At 37.0% G+C, this 24345-nt stretch overlaps 1 protein-coding gene across 5 annotated transcripts in view; it reads right to left on the minus strand.

Annotated features, from left to right (window-relative positions):
- The window catches only part of KIAA0825 (KIAA0825 ortholog), a 382909-nt gene that overhangs the window by 186814 nt on the left and 171750 nt on the right, over window positions 1-24345 (minus strand). For all 5 annotated transcript variants that reach the window (XM_027037906.2, XM_053221670.1, XM_027037922.2 and 2 more), the window contains 4 exons: window positions 17122-17530; window positions 12685-12844; window positions 8447-8605; window positions 6573-6667 (listed from right to left, as the gene is read on the minus strand). In XM_027037906.2, the coding sequence (XP_026893707.1) occupies window positions 6573-6667; window positions 8447-8605; window positions 12685-12844; window positions 17122-17530 (823 nt within the window). The remainder of the gene's footprint in view (window positions 1-6572; window positions 6668-8446; window positions 8606-12684; window positions 12845-17121; window positions 17531-24345) is intronic.

Below are 24345 nucleotides of genomic sequence, written 5' to 3' on the forward strand. Positions count from 1 at the left end.
AAATGCACCACTTACATCCCTACAGTCATCATGGGGATGAGTGGCCCTCGATGTCATTGCTCAACATCTCCCCTGTGCTCAGGGCATGCTTCCATGTGGACTTTAGCCAGTGTCTGAGCACAATGGAGGTACTAATGCCAGCCCACGCCTGCAGGACATGAGACTCTTCTAGTGTGTGGACCTTAGCTCATGGAGTCACATCGGCCTTGTTGAAACCTTACAACTACCCTCTACCCGTGACTCTTTCTACCTCACCCTCCTCCCCTCTCTCCTTTCACAGCTAACAGATCAGCAACTTGGTCTGAAGGTTTATTTGCCTACCCATCCTCCTCCTCTGTACCCTTCATATGTAGCTCTCCCAGAAAACTTCCTGCATCTCTAATCCTATCTGGCATCTACTTGCAGGATTTAAACTGACACACTGACTCTGAAGAAAGGGTAAGCTTGGCTCCTCTCCACCTCAAGGATATCTGGGCCACACCGTCTTCAAAGAGAATGTATGGTACCTAACTTTTATGAAAATTAGGAATAGAGTAAACTGAGCCCTCAAGCTTCCTTGGGAATGTCTTTCTTTCTTTCTTTTGGGGAGAGGAGCAGAAAGATACACACACACATACACACACAGAGACAGAGACAGAGAGAGAGAGAGAGAGAGAGAGAGAGAGAGAGAATCTCAAGCAGCCTCCACACTCAGTGGGAAGCCTGACATAGGGCTTGATCCCACGACCCTGAGATAATGACCTGAGCTGAAATCCAATAGTTGGATGCTTAACCAACTGAATCAACCCAGGTGCCCCATGAATGTCTTTTATATGTGTGATGTATATTCTCTTCCTCAGCCTCTAGCCATAGTCTTTAACCTGGCCTTCACTTTTTTGGATTATCCTGTCCCTCGACTTCAGAGAAAAGTGGTCAAGAACGTGGACATGAACAGGAATCCAGGCACCATCACTTAGACCTCTGTGCCTATGGGCCTTAGTTTCCTTGTCAAGAAAACTATAATAATACATAACCTGATAAGGTTATTTATAAGGTTATTGTAAGGATTTACAGTTAAATACGTGTATGTAACTCACTTAAGTTATGCCAGCCAGGTGGCAATTGACCTCCAGATTTGCTGTCTTCATTATCATCAGATTTACAGTGAATACATAGCTAATTAAAAAAAAAAATGACCAAAGGGTACAAACTTCCAGTTATAAGATGAAGATCTAAAGAATGGCATAGAGATTAGAGCTGTGACCCTATTATACACTTGGAAGTTGCTTAGCAAGTAGATCTTAAATGTTCCTTCCACAAAAAGGATATGGCAATTATGTGATTGATGGAGGGGTTCATTACCACTATGGTGGTAATCGTTTCACAATACATAAGTGTATCAAATCAACACCTGGTACACCTTAAACTTCTACAATGTTATGTATCAAGCGTATCTCAATGAAGCTGGAAAAAAGAAACTTGATCAGGAATACGATGTAGTCAATAAAGCACCAGATACAGTCTCAGAAGACTTTGTTTTGAGTTCCAGATGCCATTTATTACCTGTGACCTTAGGAGCGTGATTCAATGTTTTGCAACCTCACTGGTACCTGTCTCTTATTACGTAGTTGTGGTGAGGGTCAGAGGAGATGTGGCAAAGTACTTTACACGCTACAAAAGACGGTATATAGAAGTTACCAAACAGAAAACAATACACAGGTACCAGTTTGTTTGGTCCATGTACAGAGGCCCTAACTCCTGAAAATCTTGAGGGTCACAGTGTTAAATTCTTACATCCTAAATACACTTTAGATGTGCTGCTTTGGGAGTTAAGGATGGGCAGGAAGCCTGCTCCTACTTGAGAACATACTGGTGATGGGTAGAGAGTCACTGAGTCTGAGGCCTTCCCTTTGGGGGAGGTGGAAAGAAAAGGGTTTTTTATAGAGAGAGCAAGAACATGAAAAATACCCAGATTTGAATGCCACGGCATATGTAATGTATGTAATGGCTCAGAGGTGTGTTATTTCTAAAATCAGCTTCCCCCTTTTTTAAACCCATCTCTCCATCACCAGGCAGCCTGCTGCTGCATCAGGAATTTACTGCTGTGAGCAACCATAAACATTGTGCTAATGGCTGCACTGCCCGAGGACGGACATTGCAGAGTGCAGTGTGTGCAGTTAAAGGCCACAGACGGTATTTTCTACTCTCTGCACACCACAGGGCACACACATTATCATCTGATATAGCAGAAAGGTACTTTAATAATTATTATTATTAAAAGCAAACAATCAACTCCACAAATCAACAGCTCTTCTAAAACATGTTTTCTAATCTCTGTTTCCTCTCAGATGTATGGTTATTGTCCACCTGGAAAGGCCCCAAAGTGATAGCCAGAAATCTGCTGCCACCACCCCTTCTGCTGTTCCTGCCGTCCTATTTAATTGTGTTTGCTCAACTCGAAGCCAAACTCATATGCAGTATATTTAGATGGTTAAAATAGCATAGCATTCCTCTGTATTCACAGATTATTTTCAATGCCACAATTCTTGGGAATTAGTCTGGAATAAATAAGGTAAAGCTACATAAATTTGTTCCAGTGACAAAGAAAACAATATCAAAATGGCAATCTGGAGATTCGCCATGAATGAAGGAATATACAGTGTCCCTCCTGGTGAACTCTCCTGCAAATGCAATCACCGTCTCATTCGCTAGTCTGGATTTATTTTAAAGTAAGTGAGAAAGAAAGCGAGGAACTAATAGTAAGAAACGGATTCAAAAGATCAATGTACAATCACTGTACTTACTCTTACATAGCATTAGAGGTAAAGGCGTAGAACTGATATATATGTTGATTTTCTGAACCTCGGAGGAGCCTTTTTTCCCCCGCAATGGCAAATTTTTTAAATTGAAAAACATCTATCATTAATATATATTCGGGATCTCTCTCTAAGGTCTCAGCGACTACATTTTTTTTTTCAAATGCCTTGAACATCGCAAATTTACAAAGCCTTGGTTAGATACTTCTGTCAGCTAACACTACCTTAAATTTTTCAACTTGTGTTTTTAGTATCATTTAATGAATACAAACCCTATCATCCAAATGTCACAAGGTTTCTGAATCGCGGAATAAAGAACGGACCTTGTTGCTGAACAGGTTATGACTTGAACTGGATCAATTAATTAAAAATAAAGACCAGTCTTCCATGCTTTTAATCTGAGCCAAATGTCGCATAATAATAAAAACAGGTATTTTAAACACACAGAGTTTAACCAGATTTTCAGCTGAATTTGGAAAATGAAGAGAATGATCATGCAGCTCGGTAATTTTTTTACTTGAGATTTTCCAGAATATACTTCTCATATCTACATGACTATTGATCCAAACTCACATTTAGAGAATGCCAACTCTGTGCTCATCTGTCAGGAGCCGACTTTTCCCCTGTATTCTTATTCCTCATTTGTCTGTTAACTAATTCAACAAATATTACTCAAAATCTATTGTGCGTCTAATCCGATAGCCGTTCTAGGTACTGTGGACACAGTGTGAGTAAAACAGGTAAGGTGCTATTCTCATGGAGTTTATATTCTACCTGGGGTGGGGGGGGCAGGCATGGAGGGGGCAGGATTAGGAGACAACCAACAGAAAGTAAGAGTTCAGATACTGATAACTCAAGAAAGCACAGTAGAATACAATGCTAGGGTGACCTGGAGGGTACCTTTCGGTGGGAGAAAAGGAAAGGCTTTTCTGAGGAGGTAACATGTACCTCAGATGGACAACCTGGCAGCTACCATGTGAAGAGCTGAGGGAACTGCGAGTACAGAGACGCTGAAACAATACAGAGCTTGGAGAATCCCAACAACAGGAAGAAGACAATGAACTCAGAACATCATGAATTGGGAGAAGTGCTTTGAGATGAGGCCTGACAGTGAACAGAGGGCACATCCCTACCAAGTTCTCAGGTAGTCACTTTAAGATTGGTTCTGCCTTTGGAATCATCGCAGAGCCAGCCTGTGGAACAAATAACCAGTATTGTCTCAGATCCAGATACAGCTGGCGCCACGCATCTCCTTTCTTCCTATGTCTGAACTGTCCTTCACACGGTCATCTCTTGAGTATCTCCTAAGTGACTCATGTGGCTTTTAGACACCCTGCTTCTTGCCCATTTTGTCACTGTTTGTCTTCCAAAGCCATAATGGAGGTCTGGTTCACTCCAGGCTTGGGGTCTTTAGAGAGTAAGTCCATGGATGGTCTGCTTATGATATTAAATTTGAAGACCAGGCACAAAAGAATTTAGAAGGTGAATATAAAGGATTCCCTGCTCCTCAACTTTTTTCAAATTTTTGCATTTGTGTTCACTCTTCTTTGTACCATTATGTCCTCAGATAATAATTGCCGTCCCATATATACACTTGACCAAAGTGCATAGATTAGTATAAACCTACTACCAATTAAAGACAGAAAAAGAAAACAAGTTTAATTGCTGAGTTTGAAAAAAAAGAATTCAGCATATTCAGCCAAACTACTATAGGTAGTTCACAATAGTATGTAAAAGTATCACTTTACGGATGTAGGATAAAATTCATAACTCTCATTCTAAAGCTCAGTGTTCTGTGGTCTCACTTTCAAATGCATATTTTCAAATAGCCGTGTTGTCAAAACTTCAAGGTACCATTTTAAAAATAAATTAATAATAATAATAAAAATAAAAATAATAAATAGTAATAATAAATAATAATAAATAAAAAATAAAAATTCCCTCTAAGGTAGATCAATTATACTCGTAGCTTGCACTATGTAGTAGTTTGGAGTAGAATGCCTTTCACAGCATTCTTTAAGTTCCAAGGTTCTTTAATAAAGTGATAGTCTAGCTGTTTCTATTAAAGATTCATGACCCTTTTCCAATAAAACTGTTTTGACCTGTTACTTCCGGCTAAATTTGTGGGAGTTCTATTTTCTCACTCTTGCACATGCTATCTCAGGGAAATAGACTTTAATAGCTATTGTCCTAATTGAAGTGTATCTAAAGTTGTTAAACAAAAATAACAACATGCAATTTTGTTAAAAACACAAATTCACTTCAAAGTGAACATTATACATAGCAAATGCAGAAAGGTTTGAAGGGTGTGTTGCCCCCAGAGCACCATTTAGTGGACTGGAAGCACCAATTCACAGCTGAAAACACTCATTAAGATAGAATACAGTTAGTCGGCAAAGGCTCAAAACTTTACAGACAGTAGGGAAAAACTGAGTTACCTTTCCTAGTTTGTTCCCAGACAGACATTTAACATTATGTAAACATCACACAACCATAGATTCAACAAAGACCTGGTGTCTCCTCTACCACCCCACCTCCCATCTCCCAAGCAACTTTGGGAGATGATAGGAGCCACTCCAGGGGACTTGTGCATGAACAGAGTGCATTTTCAACTACTGCCTGCCAGGTGGTAAGCTTGCTGGGAGAAGGCTGTCCTTGATGGGAAAGCTACATGGTTCAGCTTTGTACATGATGGGCAGGAGAGCTTCCTTCAGGGGTGAAATATTAGAAATACCATCGCGACCACACATTTAAGCTCCAGCTTTCACTGGCAATAAAGCTGCCCTTTTTAAACCTCCACTTAAGGAATTATGGGAAATACTGGTTATCTCTCCCTCCTGATATTTTCATATATATACCCAGATTTGTCAAGGATGATTTGACTATTCTGTCATTGCTATCAGGAAAAAATATATATTTAATATTTGTATCAAAAAGATATGAACATTCTACATCACAAAGATTCTATACAAAATAATTCTCATACTGAACTACAAGCAAACAAATGATGCTTGAATTTAAAAAGTTGCACACATATGTAGCTTATGTGAAAATGTCATACTTGATAGAGAAATCCAATTTTTAAAGATAACACCTTACAGTTTTCACCAAAGACTTTAAAGTATTTTAAAATCTATGTTAATTGATCCAAAATAAAAGGAAATGTTTATACTTTTCTGCAAAATAAATTACATGTGTAGGTTCCCAGGCTGAAATCACGTTATCATTTTATTGGATTGTCCTGGGGTGTGCGTGTGTGTGTGTTTATGTGTGTGTAAAATAATATGCAACTGAAGCTTTAGCAAGAAAGTGCCAAAATAACTGGCTTCAAAGCAAAAAATTCAATCATGACAGTTTTACTTACATGTTTCCCCTGATGAGACTGGTTGATTTGGCTTGGCATTTTGTACGCATTCATTAAATTATTGTGAACAAATATATAGTATTCTAATGACATTCAAATTGGTAACTTTTAGTGTGTACAATGTTGTGCTATTGTATTTACAAATCCAAAAATATTTGAAATTCAGACTAAAACCAACTAATTTCATCTCAGAAAAAATTTTGTACTGCCTTTTGTAAATGCTTACTATGGAAAAACAGCATTTAGAAAGTATACTTGATCTACTTCCATCTCTCTCTCTCTCTCTCTATATATATATATATATACACACATATATACACACACACACACACATATATATATGCATGTAATATATAAAGGATATATGTATATATATCCCCCAACCAGATCCCCCAAATCACAAATCTCATTACCTGTTTTTGAGCAGTACACTGAAGGTCATCTTATCCAGTCCCAGATAATTTGGCAGCAAGTTTGACCAATTCCAGCTCCATTTTGTGATGGCTGACTGTTGATAAATGGGAAGACGCTATTGTTAGTTATTAATCAGAGTTAATATGATCAGTAAATTAAAGCTCCAGCTGTGATAGACTAACTAAGAAGGAGGGGGGTCCAGAACAAGGACTTAGACAGATAGCATCAATCATGTCCACAGAAGAAGGTTTTTATTCCAATAAGACAGCAATTAATTTATAAATCCATTTGGGGATGTAGTCATTATTTATAAAAATATAAATCAATTTCTTGAGTCGTTATTCTTCCAAGTGCTAATGGCATTTGCCCAACAAGTTTCTCTGAGAGGGTGACTCTTTGAAAAGTGAAATAATTGGCAACTTTTTCATATATCCATTCATGGCTTTTATTTCTTTAGCATCCAGAGCTCTGATGTAAAAAACAAACTTAGAAGTGCTAGGACTCAAATTACAAGACACAGCTTCATTAGAGTATGATATCAACGTTATTTTGGTTAAGAAAATGCTTTAAAGTGGAAATGAGAACGAGCTGTGAATGTAAAAAGCATTCTTTTTTCTCATTTAATAGGTAATTTCACAACAAAGTAAAGAGAAAAATTACTGTGAAAGATAATCTCATAATTCAGAGCAGAATAAAACATGCCATTTATTTAAATGAAGTGAGGATAATTCAACAGCTACAATGATTATTTATGGTTTGGAGCCGTCTAATGTACAACATAGAGAAGCAGCCAATAAACTCAAACTTATACAATATATTTGGTTTTCAAGTATTACAGATGCTTGCATTCCTTAAAATGAAATAGTTGTGCTAATAAGAGTCCAGGCCGATGTTTAAAATCCTACAAGAACTATGCCCTGTCACTTGCTGATTAATGGAGCACCACAATCCTGTCATGGAGCAGGAGAATTCTGCCCCGGGTTGTCAGCATTTGAAGGTCTTATTCTACTACAGTATTGATGAATGTAGACTAGGGTCGTAACAGGCATGGCAAAAATATTATCTGCATCCCGAATTAGGCCATTGTTTTAATTCTTATTTTCATCAGAGCTCTAGGTCAAGCAATCCTTCTCTTCTGCCCTGTTAGTTCAAATAGTCTGTCAAAAAGCTTTTTCCTTTTTTATTCAGCAAAAGAACAAGCAAAGCAAAAGCAACTTTAGACTTCAAATACTTTGGCATAAATTTGATCTATTTCACGTAATGACTGAAGCAGGTAGCTTCAACAGTGGCATAATCTGATGTTAAAAACCTGTGGTATTTATCACATTGACTTTATTCCAAGTATCCTGACTTAAAGATCAGGAATATGTTTAGGGTTATAAGAAGGGAAACTTATCTCATTCCACTTAAAACAGGAGCTCAAGGCTTTATTTATAATTAATTATAAACTGTTATTATTTTCCTGATAAATTAGATAAATTCATAACAATTGCTAAGTGTTCTTTGAGTGTGTGGATCAGGGATGGGGGTGGGCACAAGAGAGGGAGAAGACTGTTACAAAATGCCTGGTTTTTCAGGCCTTCTGTAGACACAGCCTAACAGATGTTCCCACTGCCCATGGCGAGCTGACCTGGTCAAAAGTTAAATTATACAGACCAAACATATGAATCAGTTTGACAAATAGAAAGAAGGTAAAATAACTATTTCAAAGTCAATTCATGTAGACTACATAGGTAAGAACAAGGCCTTTTGCTTCCTAGCCAAAAAAAAGAAAAAAGCTTATGAGTAAGTATTCAGACACAAAGTACCTTTTTTATTTATGTAAAAAAAAAAAAATCACACGTTTAAGGTAAACTTACTATTTTCCACATACCTGATCTAGCATGTTTTCACTAAATGCCTTGTACACATGGAAAGGGTTAAAGGCAGAAGGCTGATCTTCCACACTCCTCAAGGTCGTCTTTAAAGGTCTGATGGGTAATGGCTTTTCCTCTGAACCATTCATAGAAAACAGCTGTTCTTTTAAATATTCCTTCAAGGGGGAAAAAAAAATTACAAGTCGTGATGGTGGGAAGCATATATTCTCTTTAAAAATACACTGATCAATATCCAAATCTACCCTTTCAGCACATTTGCTAGATTACAGTGTATTACTTGCCTCAGGACAGAATACATTTTCGGAAGAAACATAGCAGAATACCAATCAGCGTTGCAATAAACCCATCAAAAACAGGTTCACCTAATATATAGGATAGATTAGAAAACCATTTTACCAATTCTCACATAATGAATGTATGCTTGACATATCAGGATGTTTTTAATAGGCATTGTCTTGTCATTGGTTCATGTGTTAACATGTCTGGTTACCAAAACTTAACTCAGATGCATGATTACTCACAGGACAAGATTGCTCATTCATTCATTAAGTGAAGTTGTTATCTACTTCATGCTCAGCAGAGTGCTAAGTACTCTGATATTTCACTGCAAGCAATCTTACTCTATGTAGAATTAATTATAATTCAAACTCCTAAATTCTATTTCCACGCTCTTGACTGGAAAATATCAAGGTTCAAAAGAAGCTCAACATACGTAATTCTAACACCCCAACTGCCTGGCAAAAAAGTCAATCTACTGCATTATATTTCATTCTCCATCCATAAATAAATAAGGTGAATGATCCTAATCTATTTTATTAGACTTCTTCTAGAAGACAACAATTAAAATGACTTACAGTTTCCTATAAACTATCAAATAGTAATGACTTAATGTTAATAAGTCATTTAATACATAAGGAATATAAACATTTTTCTGATTTTCAGTTTTTCTTCAAGAGTAGGGCTAGGTTCACAACATTAGAGCTGAAAAGGATGTCAGAGGTCATCTGGAAAACCCTTGGTACCCACAGTCTAGGGTCTAGACCATTCAAGTCAGCCTTTCTTGGGAACTTAGAAAACCCGAATCTCAGACCCCACACCAAAAAGAATCTGATCACTAACAGGGTTTCCCAGGAGATTGGTAGGCATATGAAAATTTAAATAACTCTAGCCCACCCCACATTCAGTGGTTGATTCTGAAAGGTCATGGGCTGAGCCTGAGGTTACACAGGGGTGAGTGGTAGAGTGTGAGTGAGAATCCCCATATTTGGTTTCAGTTCACTGTGCTTTTTCCTGTGGCTCTGTAACTTCGGGAATAGAGAATGCCCACTGCATTCATCCTGGAAGGTAAATTTGAGTTCCTGAAACCATAAAAATCACCACTTAACAATGATAATCATTTCTTAAACTTGCTCATTGTGGACCACATCTCCTTAGATTAATTCCATAACACACACACACACACACACACACACACACACACACACACAGAGAGACTCCTACTAAGTATCATTAGATAATAATAAAGCCACCAAAAAAGAATTTTATGCCTAGATTTAGATTTTTACACAGAAATAAAATTTCTCTGCATTATGATTTCGGAATGTAAAATTTTAAAAAGGAATAAAAGATTCTAACGAGAACAACTGCTTTGTTTTGGCTAATGGCAATCTGTCTCAACTGATTTCCCCTTACATTGCTGCATTTCGGCTTCTTTTGTTCCACAATTCAAAAAAGATAAAGTGCTGTGTTGCAAGTTGTCAACACAATGGTGTTTTCTCCCTTGTTAATTTCTCTGGCCTCTCTGCTATCTTGACCATGGTCGCTACCCCTTCTAAAAAAAACTGATTTTCTGCGGTGTCGCTTTAACCGGATTCACTGCTAAATCTGATGTACTTCTTTGGAAAAAAAATATATTCTTCTTTTAACATCCTTTTGAACACTCTACCGGTGCAGTTACATTAAAGCTTATTTCTCTACCCACCGCTTCTGCATTTTTCTCCACTGGAAGAGCTCCACCAGTCCCACGACCTCAACTACCAAACTCACTGAGGCCACCAAAAACTATAGTCACAGCCTTCCTCATCTTTGCTCATGGCCAGGTTCTTCAACTACCCACTGAACTTTTAACTAAGACATCTGACCTTTATCTCAAAGACAAACATTCTTAAACTCATTTCGTCTGACAACTTTGTTGTTACTCGATGGCACACTCATTCTTCCCCTTACCCATGCCTGTACCTGTCAATGCATCTGTATTTATGCTGCCATTTGGAAGCATATTAAACAGTACACCTGAAAATGCTAAAGACCCATAACGCTCAGCAAATGAACACATTTCACAGTGCAAATTTTACCTACAGCATAGCAATACCTCAGTATAAAAGCAGCTCGAAGTAGTAACACTAGGTGCCTAGTCAGCCTTGTGTTGTTATTGAATTTTTTGCCTGTTTTGTTTTAGTAGTTAAGACAAAGGGCTCACTACTTTTTCTGGCTCTAGCCTCACCTCACAGCAGGCCTCTTACCTTGCCGCTATATTTCTCATTCGGCACAGTAAATCAACAAGTACGTGGCTTGACATCCCATGTGATAAACACTGCCCTAACAGTAAGTTTCTTCAGTTGTAATGAAAGAAAAATCCTAACTCGAACTTAATTGATCAAAATGAAGCAGTGCCCCAGTGAGGAGCCTTATATACAACAGGTCTCACAATAGACCTGGTCAGAGCCCCTGCCTCAAACGTCCACAAGCTCTAGGAGGGAAAAACAGCCTTTTGATTGATTTCCTGAATATGACAGGTGGCTGACAGCCAGTAAATATCCAACTTAATTTCTCTTATTGGTGATTACTGATCTTTTTCATGCCAAAGGCTTTTAAAAAGTGGACTCGTCTGTTTGGCAATCTATACCAGCCACGACTGTTCTCAGAACTCTTGCAACGCCACTTTCCTAAAAATCCCATGGTAATCCTACTTCAACAGCTGTTCCTCAGTAATCACCATGGTTACTTAAGCCAATCTGGGTGGCCACGTGGACATGCCAGTGAAGACCATGACTTCGCAGCGGTGGTCTTTCCATTAGCCAAGGCCAGGAGCACCTGAGTTCCCCACATAGAAACCCTTAACAAATTACGAGGGATCATTAGCAAATGTGAATAGGTAGTAGGTAGCTAACAATTATATACTGAGCTTAGGTGCCTCAGGGACTGGACCATTCCTCATAGCAACAAATCCTTCCCCTCCTTCTCAGGCGATCATTGAATGCACTATTATATCACCTGTTTATAGGTTGACTGGTTGATTAGCTCTAGGAAAGCCAGGAAACAAAATTTACTTGAAGTAACTTTCAGATAGATGGTAGCAGGAAGAACATTTATATAACTGGGTTGTAAAATGCTGTGGTAGAATTTAATTCACTCCTTGGAAATTTATGGTTTTTAAGGCCTACCTCATTGAGATAAAACACTATAGCTTCACATTATTCATATTATAGAATTTTTAGTATTTCCAAAAATACATGCATGCGTTTGCAAATATAAACATAATTCTAATGCACATTAGATGTCACATTCTAATTCACATACAAATGCTCAGATTAAAAACCTGATCAAGTTAGCAAACTTGTATTGTTTCAAGGCAATAACTGAGATACCTGCTCTTTACATTTTTGTTCAAACAGCCACAAACATGCAAGGTCAGAGGCTTAACCCAGCAGAGACATAGACAAGCATGACATTGGCTCTAACCAGTGTCCATACGTTAATGCATTTTCTTGGGTTAATCTAGTTGCTCCCGAGTATGGCTCAATATTCTTCTGAAATTTTCTCATTATGTGAGAAATCTCCAACTTCACTAAGTATGACGTCTATAGGAGAAGAAGTACATCTCTCTGAGGAAAATTCATCATTCGCCAACAGCAGATTTTAACATCAGCTTAACAGTCACAAACACACAATTCCCAAACTACACGTCTAGTCTATACAATTCAGAACTGCACTGAGTTTATGAGCCGTGTTATTGTTTAAACCATATAAATAAAACCTACATTGTTTCGGTGAAGCTTCTGCTGTACAAATGCAGAACAGCCGGGGCTGAATAGATTCTATTAATAATGCAATATTGAGTTTGGTATTGACTTTAAGAAGTATTATCACCTCCTTGACTAACCCTTAGCTGCCAGCAGACGCTGCCTCAGGCCAGTACACACCTAATTGCTCGGTAAAAAGGCCGTTTCCCTACCTCATTGAGCCGCATGATGTGATAAATTTGCCGCAGGTACTCGCTGCCACCTGGTTTGTGGCAGATATCCAGGACCATCATGTTTATTTTCTGCTCAGTCAGTTCAAGAGCACTATCTCCTTCTTCTAAGGCTGTGCTTTTCTCCATTGTCATAAATGCACTAAACACAAAGAAAGCATATAAGTATCAGTGGTGAAGAATTGTAAAGATGGAAAATAATCAAAGAGATTGAGTGTGGAGAGTCGATGTAAATCTCATATTCAAAGCACCATAAAGACTGCTCAAATAGGTAAGCCTTCTCAAACCGCCCCTGCTCATAGAAATAGTGCCTCAGGACTGAGCACCTGAAAGCATTTTTAAAAATTGAATGGTTTCTTTTAAAACACTTCTTTATTGCATTTATACTCCTATCTATAAAACATTTTCCCATTACTGCAATTGCTGAAATTGGTATAATCATGGGATGAAAACAAAACATTTCTTTTCAAGAACATGTAAGAAATAATTTGTATTTTCTCTTTGAGGATAAAAAGTATCTTTGATGCCAGAAATAGCTTTGGTATTCTGTCTTTTGTAGATTCCTCTTTACACCTGTCGTAGAACACATTAAAGACTAATTAAAGTGTCAAAAGGGGAGACTATTATGCTAAATATAGGCTGGGTGCTTCCTGGCAGTGTGCTTACCACTGGTATTTTACATTAGCCTTTTGACACTTGTTGCCTTTTAAGAATATAAGGCCCCTCTCCTGTTTCTTCTTGGTAAGGACACCTAGCAAAAGTCACTGCCCTGATTATTCTTTCAGGAAAAGGGTCTAGTGTCACCACGCCGGGAATATGCAAGTTTTATTTGTGAAACATTTCTAAAAACACATACTCTTGTTATTGATTTTAAACATTATTTACATAGTAATGATGAATGACACAAGTAAAAAAAATTCTCAAACTATACCAGTGCAAAAGAACTCTATACAACATGCATCATATATATTCCATACTACTTTTCTTATTACACTTGATATTAGGTATGATCATGTTAGGCTTTGCAATGTAAGCATTCTTAAGAAAATGCATGGTTTTCCACTGTTTCTCAGACTAAATGAAATTTACTGTGGTGTAATCAACTATATACTGCAGTTCATTACTGAGATTTTGCCATGATTATAAAATTAGTTCTGCTAAGAGTCAGTGCCGCTGACCTGAAGACTGAACCAAATGATACCCAGCTGCTGGACATTAACTTTTATATTGCTTCCACATGTAGCTTCCAAACATCTTTCTTAGGAAAAAAAAAGAACTTTACAATTGTATAAGGCTTGCTAAAAGTAAAGCAAATTCTACTCTTAGAGATATTCATTAGCTGCAGTAAATTTTTAATAAACAGACAAAAAGACCTTGTTGCAGTAAAAGGAGTTTGTAAATATCTTTTTTGAAGCTGCACACAGGTTGCAAGCAAAATTTCGTGTCAGGTTTTGTTGAGGCTGACATTGAAAAAGTTGAGGCCCTCTGACAAAGGAGTGTCTCAGTGTCAGCCCCTGAATTGTATCCTTTCCTGTCCATCACTGTGCAGGTGAAGCAAATGATTGGATTCAGTCAATGCTATGATTAATGAGTTCCTCTCTGGATTTGGGACTGCCTATCAATCATGTCATTAGGGAGAATGTGCCCTGAAAGAGGCAGACCTTAGCCAAGGAATAACTGCATTAATCTTAATCTGTATATGCACCCAGCCAGCCAAGTCAGGGTCACCATGATGAAAAACAATAATCTTCAACTCGACAAATTACTTTGCAAAGACAGACATTTCTTTACTTTTTGGGCTGTGTGTTCTCCAGAATCTAAGTTGACTGTTTACAGCTTGAGTGTTACTACAAAGTGAAGGTTATTTTAATGAATAGTAATGCTTTCGGGCAGTGTGCAAGACAAGCAATGCTTCCAGCTGCCACCTTTCCACTGCAGATATTTTCACAATTTCCATAAAATCAAAATTAAGTCTGAATCCATGTGAAAGAGATCTAGCTAAGTGACGTTGTATAGTTCCAAGATGATCTTCCTGGGGAATTAACATTTCATTTATTTTAACAGAAGAATTGTTTAAGTTTAAATGGTTACATTCTCAAACTTAAAACAGTTATGATAAAGCCAAGGAAACCCTCTATCTATATACAGACATCGTGGTTTAAAATACATTTTCCTAATGGTAGAGATCTATAAACAAAATGATCATCAATCATCAATTTGTGAGATGTGTAGACGGGGAAGTTTACTTGTATAATAGACAATCAACCTGAAATCAAAGTCAAGAAGTACCATCCTATAGTGCCCGAATCCTGTAGAGGTGACCTAAAGTGAATTAGTAGGTCAAATTTAACTTTTTCAAATAAATATAAGAACTAACTTTTAATCTGAATTCTTATATATTTGCATTTCAGAAATTGAGAAAGATGTAGCATTGTGCTTATTACATGCTTCCATAATGTACATTCAGGACCTTTTTAAAACATTTTTAAAAATCAGCAATGCTTCATTTCAGATGCATGTTCCAACAGAGAGCTAATCAGCCAAATATTAGCTGGACAACTCCCTATGTAGGAGGTATCAGATACAGTGGTGTTGTTTATAAAGACTTTAAACCAACTTTTAATGAAAAAATATTATTTATGGATTCCTGTATGTGTCCTCAGGTATATTACTGAGACATTACTTTAAACTGACCTTATTGACAGAGGGACTCCTAAATCAAAAGTATCAGGAATTTAACTTTATAATCAGATCCACTATTATTCTTTTTTTCTCTCCTTTACAACCACTGCCATGGATAATGACATCTGGGCTTAATCTTTTAGTCATTGAATTAAAGCTTGTAAATTGGGATTGAATGCAAATGTAAAGATTAAGAAAGTTGCTTTCAGGAGCACCTGGGTGGCTCAGTGGGTTAAATGTCCGACTTTGGCTCAGGTCATGATCTCAGAGTTCGTGGGTTCCAGCCCTGCGTTGGGCTGTGTGTTGACAGCTCAGAGCCTGGAGCCTGCTTCAGATTCTGTGTCTCCCTCTCTCTGTCCCTCCCCAGCTCACGCTCTGTCTCTCGCTCTGTCTCCCGCTCTCTCTCAAAAATAAACATTAAAAAAAAATTAAGAAAGTTGTTTTCAGAGATACTAAGCACTTGCCTGACTGCAATTGTTATTCCTACCCACAGGACATGCCAGAAGTACATTTCTAGAAGTCACTACAAGACCAGGAAAATCACGATTACCTACATTTTTCCATTTGGATTAATACAGATCAATTGGATTAACACAGTTTTACAGACTAATACAAACCAGTAAAGAGTATTTGTTACTATAATACCAGTGAGTGCAATGTGTTTTAATAGGGTTTATAAATAAGAAATGCTTGCTAGTTCTAAGCTTGATGTTAAGAACTTTATCAATGTTATTTAAATTTTCTAAATCATGCCATCAGCTTGGTCTCACCACTGAAAATGAGGCTTTGAGAGATTCCATAATTTGCCCAAGATGGCCCACTTACAAGGGATTTGTATTTGTCTGTCTGATTCCAAAGCCTGAGTTCTTTGTCACTACAAAGAACTATGTAGTAAGGAAAGTAACAACTCTGAGTCGTTTCAGGCAGAAAGTCAAAATAGTATCTGCTAGAATCATGAATATATTTTAAAAGAATGGGGGACAGTGTGTGGAGTGGTATAAAAAAGGGCTGGCTTAGTGATCTGTAGACCATATGAACCATAATTTCTTTATCAATATCATGCAGTTCTATACTGAAGACGAATTTTAAGACAGGAGTACTCTATGTACATATTTAAATTCATCAGGGACCCTTAAAAATCTTAGCAATACCACAAATCACTTAGCTCTTGGTGACAAACCTATGAGAAGGCTGACATTTTCATACAGAAACAGCTGGGTGTGTTTATAGCTCGAGTGTGATATGCCCCAGCTGCCCTCTGGGATTCTTACATTACCAGATGAAAAATGTGTACCTTTTTGACAATCAGGTACACAGAAAGCAATAAAAAGCCTTTTATACCCATTAATTCCTTCTTAATTTAATCTCCATGCCCAATCCATTTACAAAACGCTCCAGGCTATCCACTAGATACCTGTTTGTGCACTGAAAAGAAATGAAACCAAATTCTCTTGGGTTTAACTCCCACCCTTTTTATCAGAAACCTTAAGATGGTGAGTAAACAAGTATAATGTTCCAGGGTATCAATGGGGTTCAAATTTTCATAAAACAAGGCACATCTAAATAATGCAGTTTTTGTTGGAATATTTACCTTTTTCTGTATTCATCAAAGTTCCCATTAAGTTAATAGAATAACCATTGTTGCCTATCTTAATGGTATTTTGTTGTTGTTTATTGGTAATTTTGTTATAGTGAACATATTTAATGAAATTCAGTGAAAGAAAAACATTGCTTTACCATTTGGTGCTCAGTTTCCTTGCCTTCATCAACTGGCTCTCAATCCAGTTGGGTTTCTGCTGCTCAATGATCTGTATGACCTTTTGAGTCATTTGATTAGGGTCACTTGTCTGCTTTCCCATGATACTTTCCAAACACAAGCAGATTAAACCAAGTTTCTCTTTACTCCATCTGTCAAGGGAGGCACCTGTTAAAAGTTCCACAGTGTTTCCATCCTCAAATATCTGACATATAATTACAATCAAGTTCCAGACAAGGAGGCTAGCTTTCTTCAATTCAACAAAGTTTTTTGACATTTTTCTCTCAGACAGAAAAAAGAAGTATTTAATTGGGGGAGGCAAACATGCAATCACCGTAGGTAACTCGCTGATTACAATAGATACTGCCTGAGCAGCAAGCCTCATGAAGCCTGGGGAAGAAAAGAAAGAAAAGGTATGATTAATATTAGCATTTGCATTCCATCTCTGTGTTGTTTTCAGTGTTGCGTAGGGATGTCTAATTTTTGTGGAGAAAATTGTTGAGAAGAGCAAGTGCTTGACATATTCCGACAGAACTCTACTGGGATCCCCTCCAGTGCTGCCTAACATTCCTCAAGTCTCAAACTCATTTTTTGCTCTCTCAGAAATGAAGATTCGAAAATTTTAAATTATTAGCTATATTTTTGTCTATTAAGACTGCAGGGGTAAAGGGCTCCGATGTCCTCTTAATTAACAAATGCAAAAGCACTCCTGGTGGACCTCTGTGGCCTTTGATACTTTCTTAAACCTTTCTCCTCTTCCCTTGAAATCCATAGCAGAATTATACCAGGTCTTGTCAGGACTGGCTCCTCTTCTTCCACTTCTTTTTATTATTTATTTTTTTTAATGTTTGCTTATTTATTTTTGAGTGAGAGAGCGAGAGGGCAAAGGGCAGAGAGAGAGGGAGACAGAGGATGAGAAGCAGGCTCCGCACTGTCAGTGCAGAGTCCCATGCACAGCTCAAACCCACAAACCATGAGATCATGACCTGAGCTGAAGTTCGACACTTAACTGACTGAGCCGCACCCAGGTGCGCCTCTTCTACTTCTTAGCACAAATGTCACCTCCTCAGAGAGACTTCACTCACCACCCCATCCAGAGCATCCCTTCATGCTCTTCCCATCCCAACTCCCACTTCCTCTGTATCATTAGATGCCATTTTGTTGCCTTTATTATAGCACTTAACCATTGTCTAATAAATATCTCCTTAATTCTTCTTTATCTGTTACTATCCACTAGGATATAAGCTTCATGAAGGCACTTCTGTATCCTCAACCCTTAGTACCTCATATATCAGTTGTTCAATAAATATTTGGTGAATAAATGGGTCAACAAACTGGTTCATGGTTACCTTTATTACTCTCTTTGTTTCTTCATGGCCCATTCTAGTTCTAATTTATACTAATACCTCTTAAATGTAGTTGTTTGCTAAGAAGTCTTTGCCTATTGACTGATGAGTCTACACACTCTCCCTTCTTTGCTCTGAAGGATGTACTGATCCTCCCTCTCTAGATCAGGGTGTTTCAACTTTGGCACTAATGACTTTGGGCTGTATAGTTTTTTGTTGTGATGAGTGTCCTATGAATTATAAGATATTATAGCAGTGTCTCTGACCTATGCCCACTAGATGCCAAGTAACATTCTCCTCAGCTGTGAGAACTAAAAATGTCTCCAAGCGTTGCCAAATGTCCCCACGGGGGCAAAACCTTTCCTTGTTGAGAGCCACTCTTCTGGATGATTCTAGAATCTTTAGTCTTGGTCTTTCTCCAGGGTAGCAGTCCTACTACTTCAGCTCCCTGTTTTCCTCCTGAACTAGCTTGGCCTTGCTGACTCTCCCTCCCCACCTCCCTCTGTCCCTTCTTTTCTTTTGTCTTTTAAAATCTTTTAAATAGTAACCACGTTGATAAATCCTCCTACCCTTCATCTGACATACAGCTTCACCTCACTGTAACCATGCCTACCGACCTATTAAAGCCCTTCCTTATAAATGGTAGTTGGACTACTGCAGTATTCTCCTAACTCATCTCTCTGTTCCAGACTATCCCCAGCCTCTCTCCTGTGTTGTGAAGCCAGATTCACATACTGTAAAATTTGTTATCTAATTTCTCTGCCACAATTGTTTTAGCTGTTTTCCACTGATCAGTCTTCAGAGGGTTGCTGTCAAAACACTCCACAGTCCAGCCTCCGCCATTTTCTGTAAACCTTATCTTTATTTTATCCTCATTGCTTTTAAACTTCTGAATATCTCATTACTCTCACATGGGTTGCCCTTTCTCTCCATGAGTCGTCCATCTTCTTCAACTCTTGGTTCAAAGTCCTCTCCTCCTATAAATTTATTTGAACATACCATCTATATAACCACTTCAGTAATTAGGTCCATAATGTGCGATTCTGTCATCTTTTATATTATCATCTATTATTGTTTATGTTTTTTGTCTTGATGAGTTATCTTTACAACTAAACAAAAATCTCCTCAAGAGCATATAAAAGAACCTCATCGGTCCTTGGCTATCCTACAAAGCCAGACACAATCTTTTAATCCACTAAATACATGACTGATTTTGATAATTGGAACCAAGTGACAAGTCAAAAGAAGGTAGCTTTGCGTTCTTCCATGAAACATCCTTTCTGTTTTTACTAAACAAAAATAATAAAACAATGTGAAATAATTTTCAAGATACTGGTGACATTTAAAGAAGTCATTCTGCTCTAAAAAAGTACGAAGCTTTTGGAAAACATATGTCTAGTCTAGTGACTCCACAGAAACTCAGGACAACTTAAGAATCATGTTAAAAATGCACTGGAATAGTCTTTGTAAGTTTGTAAAATTGGGCCCAACATATATTTGAAAGATCTCATAAGACTATTGTATTAAATAAAATACTAAATGTGAAAACACCTAGTTTAGTACTTGTAAGATATAGTTCTTTGATAAAATGCTATCCTTTTGGCAAATGAATATGCTTAGATGAAGCTTAAAATATAGGTAAAGCAAATTAAGAAACTCCTCTGTGACCACTCTTCCCTGTGTTCTTAAAATATTTTAAATGTTTTGTTGTTCGTTATGTGTTTGTACCATGCACTCCCTATTCTACTCTGAGGTATTTGACTTAAAAGACTATATCTTATGTTCTGTTTATTCAAAAGAGGATTTAACTGCTGATACCAAGGAAACATTTGACAATCTAAGTAGATATCAGGTAAATATTATCCATTCTCTTCACACCTGCACTTCTACTGATACTTTAGAGATTTTGAGGACTCCAAGTACTCAGATTCTCACTACTTCATTAAAGCTTACAGCAAATTCCAATCAGAACCTTTAGGTTGATGTCAGATTAATCAATTCGTTCTACTAATCACAGAAACTCTGAGTCTGTGGTGATATTAACAACACACCAGGGAGGGATCTTTTAAGAATGCCAAACACTCATTTTTCTGTCCTTATTTAAATGTTTTGACTTCTATCTAAGCCATATATATATTACATTTTGGAAGGGCCATCCCAATTTCAGAGCTGATAAGGTGTGAAAAAAAAATGTATGCCTTACAATGAATGCAATGTGATATGAATATTTACATATTTATCATTTTTTTCTTCCTAGACATGTACTAGTGGCTGTAATAACATATTATGTGGATTATAAAACACGCTGAAAGGAAATTTACAATGAATGAAGTAAAGACAAAATAACATCTTAAATTTATTTAAAAAATTTTACTTATTAATGGTATAAAATGTCAATAATAATTTACTGAGTGAGGATAATGTGATTTAATATGCTTTGTAATTTTTAAAATCTGGGTTTAACACTTGAATACAATGATTGAAAGGGCAGGTTTTACATTCAGTTTGTGTCAGAACTTGGTTTTAATAGCTGTCATAGGTGAAAAAGCTACTACATGAACATACATAGATCCACATGGGAACAAGTATATCGATAACTGTGCTTATGAAATCATGGCACTTGTTGTTCAATCTGAAGCACCAAATAGGCCAAGGCTGTTGTTGAAATTTGTCTAGTAAATATTCATTATCCATGATGTCATTCAGTTGTTCTAGCAAACAAAATGAAAAATAAATTTTGTATTTTTAAGAAAAATATTCAGGAATCATTGAAACCTTTATTTGGAATATTATAAATTATGTTAGAAAATATTATTTCTAAGGGACACCTAGGTGGCTCAGTCAGTTAAGTAGCCAACTCTTGATTTTTGGTCATGATCTCACAGTTCATGAGTTCGAGCCCGGCATTGGGCTCTGCATTGGCAGTGCAAAGCCTGGTTGTGATTCTCTCTCTCAATCTCTCTTTCTCTCTCCTCTTCCCTCTCTCTTTTTTCTCTCTCTCCTCCCTCTCCCTCTCTCTCTGACCATCCCCTGCTCATACTCTCTCTCTCAGAATAAACATTAAAAAAAATTATTTCTAAGTTCTTAAGTATGTAGATAGGATATTTTTATTGGTGATACTGGTTTTTCTAAAATGAATATTTCTGGATTTTATAAAATAAACTATCTTAAGAACTTCTTTATAGGATTTTGTGTATTTCTGCATTTGGTTTCTTTCTCCACAACCTGCATGTGAACGGTTCCATGAATACATTTTTCTAGCAATGTTACCTCTGTTTCCTCTCCAGAACCCATTCAGTTAAAATAATTACTCCAACAGTTTTCCCATCAAGCATTCTTTTTATTTAAAAAGTAACTTACTGGGGCACCTTGCTGGCTCAATGTGACTCTTAATCTTGACATTGTAAATTTGAGCCCCCTGTTGTGTATAGAGATTATTTAAGAATAAAATCTTAAAAATATAAATTAAAATAAAATAAATAAAAAGTAATTTACTGCTATGAAAATTTTTCTGGTATATCTTTCATTTATTTGTTGTCAAAGAAACAAAACAACTAGTTCTTTGTGTATTTGAACTTTGAAACATAACAAATACCTAAGCTGAGCTGTACCAGAAATATCTGAACTTTGATTCAACTCTTTAAATCTCCTACATTGTATAATTTATTTTAATGTTTATTTCTTTAAATCTTCACTATTTTCTATGTAACAGTATTTGCTGACAAAGAAATAAAGAAATGCATTTTAATTTGTCACTACAGTGTTTTCTGTGTTTTGTCATTTTCACTGTTTCAGGAAAGACAAATGTTCCCTTACACTAGTAACTATTTGTCTTTTAATAAGTTAGAATCCTCAAAAAAAAAAAGACTCTAAACATTTATCATTATTTAGACACCTTCTGTAAAGTACTGAATTAAATATCATTTGACTTAAAACGTTCTTGAAAAACAATTACAGAGGTTTGTCTTCATGTTTTGGATGCTGAGTTTTGAAACATTTTGCTGGCCATGATGATTTCCAAACATCTTTAGCTAGTATCTCAAGGCACAATACCTACTTAAGAGGAATTCTTGTTTAACAATAATATATGGGAAGTCATATTTCAAGTGGTTTTCCTATTTATTTCCTTTTGTAAATCCTCTTTTGACCAAATCTTATCAGATCATCATCATTTTGCCTTATAATATGGCTGAGTAAGAGTGCATGTTAGGAACAGAAATAAACGTGAACTTTTTCACTTTGTTATTGTTTGCTCTTCCTTGCATCAATATTAGTGTTAAACTGCAGTAGATCTGTTGATTTATAGGAATATGTCAAAGCCACTTGTGTGTTTTGTGGGGATTAATTTTGTTAAAAGTAGATTCTGAAATATAAAGGACAAACTTAATTCAGTACTGCACCCTGAAAGCTGAAGAAGTGCTTTAGCACTGTCCATCACCTCCCCACCAACACCAAACTCAGCACATGACTGTCTCACTCACAGACCAAGGGACAGTTACAGTTACAATCTCCATATGAAATTTTAGTAGAGTTTCATTTCTTTCTTTCTTGTTATACACCAAAGAATTGTCTTGTACATTCCCTGAGGTGTTTGCACCCATTTGGAACCAATTTTACTAGTCTTCAAGCACCAAGAGGAGGTATTTTCTTTATAGTTTATCTCTAGCCTCAACTGAGATGCTTGATATGTAGTAGTAGCTCACTTAGTAAATATTTATTGGATGAATAAGTGACTTAATGTCTGGCCTGTAAATAAAATCTGTCTTGTATACTGTAGGGATAATAAAGGTTGAGCACTGTCAGTCTAAAAGAGGGCAGAGATGGAGACTCATGGTATTTTCCTATTGTCATATCCACCTGGAATGCACAAAATGGTTTATAAAGTTACTTTCCTCCACCATTTTCTTGTATATATTTATGTGATTTGGAATGTTCTACTTCTACTCTTCTACTCTTAGTAGTAGTAGTGATAGTTTTTTTTTTTTAATTTAACTTTTTATTTTTTAAAATCTACATCCAAATTAGTTAGCATATAGTGCAACAATGATTTCAGGAGTAGATTCCTTAGTGCCCCTTACCCATTTAGCCCACCCCCCCTCCCATGCCTCCTCCAGTAACCCTCAGTTTGTTCTCCATATTTATGAGTCTCTTATGTTTTGTCCCCCTCCCTGTGTATATTATTTTTGTTTCCCTTCCCTTATGTTCATCTGTTTTGTCTTTTAAAGTCCTCATATGAGTGAACTCATATGATTTTTGTCTTTCTCTGACTGACTAATTTCACTTAGCATAATACCCTCCAGTTCCATCCACGTAGTTGCAAATGGCAAGATTTCATTCTTTTTGATCGCCGAGTAATATTCCATTCTGTGTGTGTGTGTGTGTGTGTGTGTGTGTGTGTGTGTGTACCACATTTTCTTTATTCATTCATCCATCAGTGGACATTTGGGCTCTTTCCATACTTTGGCTATTGTTGATAGTGCTGCTATAAACATGGGGGTGCATGTGTCCCTTTGAGACAGCACACCTGTATCCCGTGGATAAATGCCTAGTAGTGCAATTGCTGGGTCGTAGGGTAGTTCTATTTTTAGTTTTCTGAGGAACCTCCATACTGTTTTCCAGAGTGGCTGCACCAACTTGCATTGCCACCAAGAATGCAAAAGAGATCCTCTTTCTCCGCATCCTCGCCAACATCTGTTGTTGCCTGAGTTGTTAATGTTAACCATTCTGACAGGTGTAAGGTGGAGTCTTAGTGATAGTTTTATGGAGAATATTATTTAGTAAGGAAAATCACAAAAACTGGTATCTACAAGTAAGCATTTTTTCTTGGAACCAGTGGTTCTTTGAAATGTTATGGAAGAG

Source organism: Acinonyx jubatus, chromosome A1 (genome assembly GCF_027475565.1).
Source record: "Acinonyx jubatus isolate Ajub_Pintada_27869175 chromosome A1, VMU_Ajub_asm_v1.0, whole genome shotgun sequence".
Lineage (NCBI taxonomy): Eukaryota > Metazoa > Chordata > Mammalia > Carnivora > Felidae > Acinonyx > Acinonyx jubatus.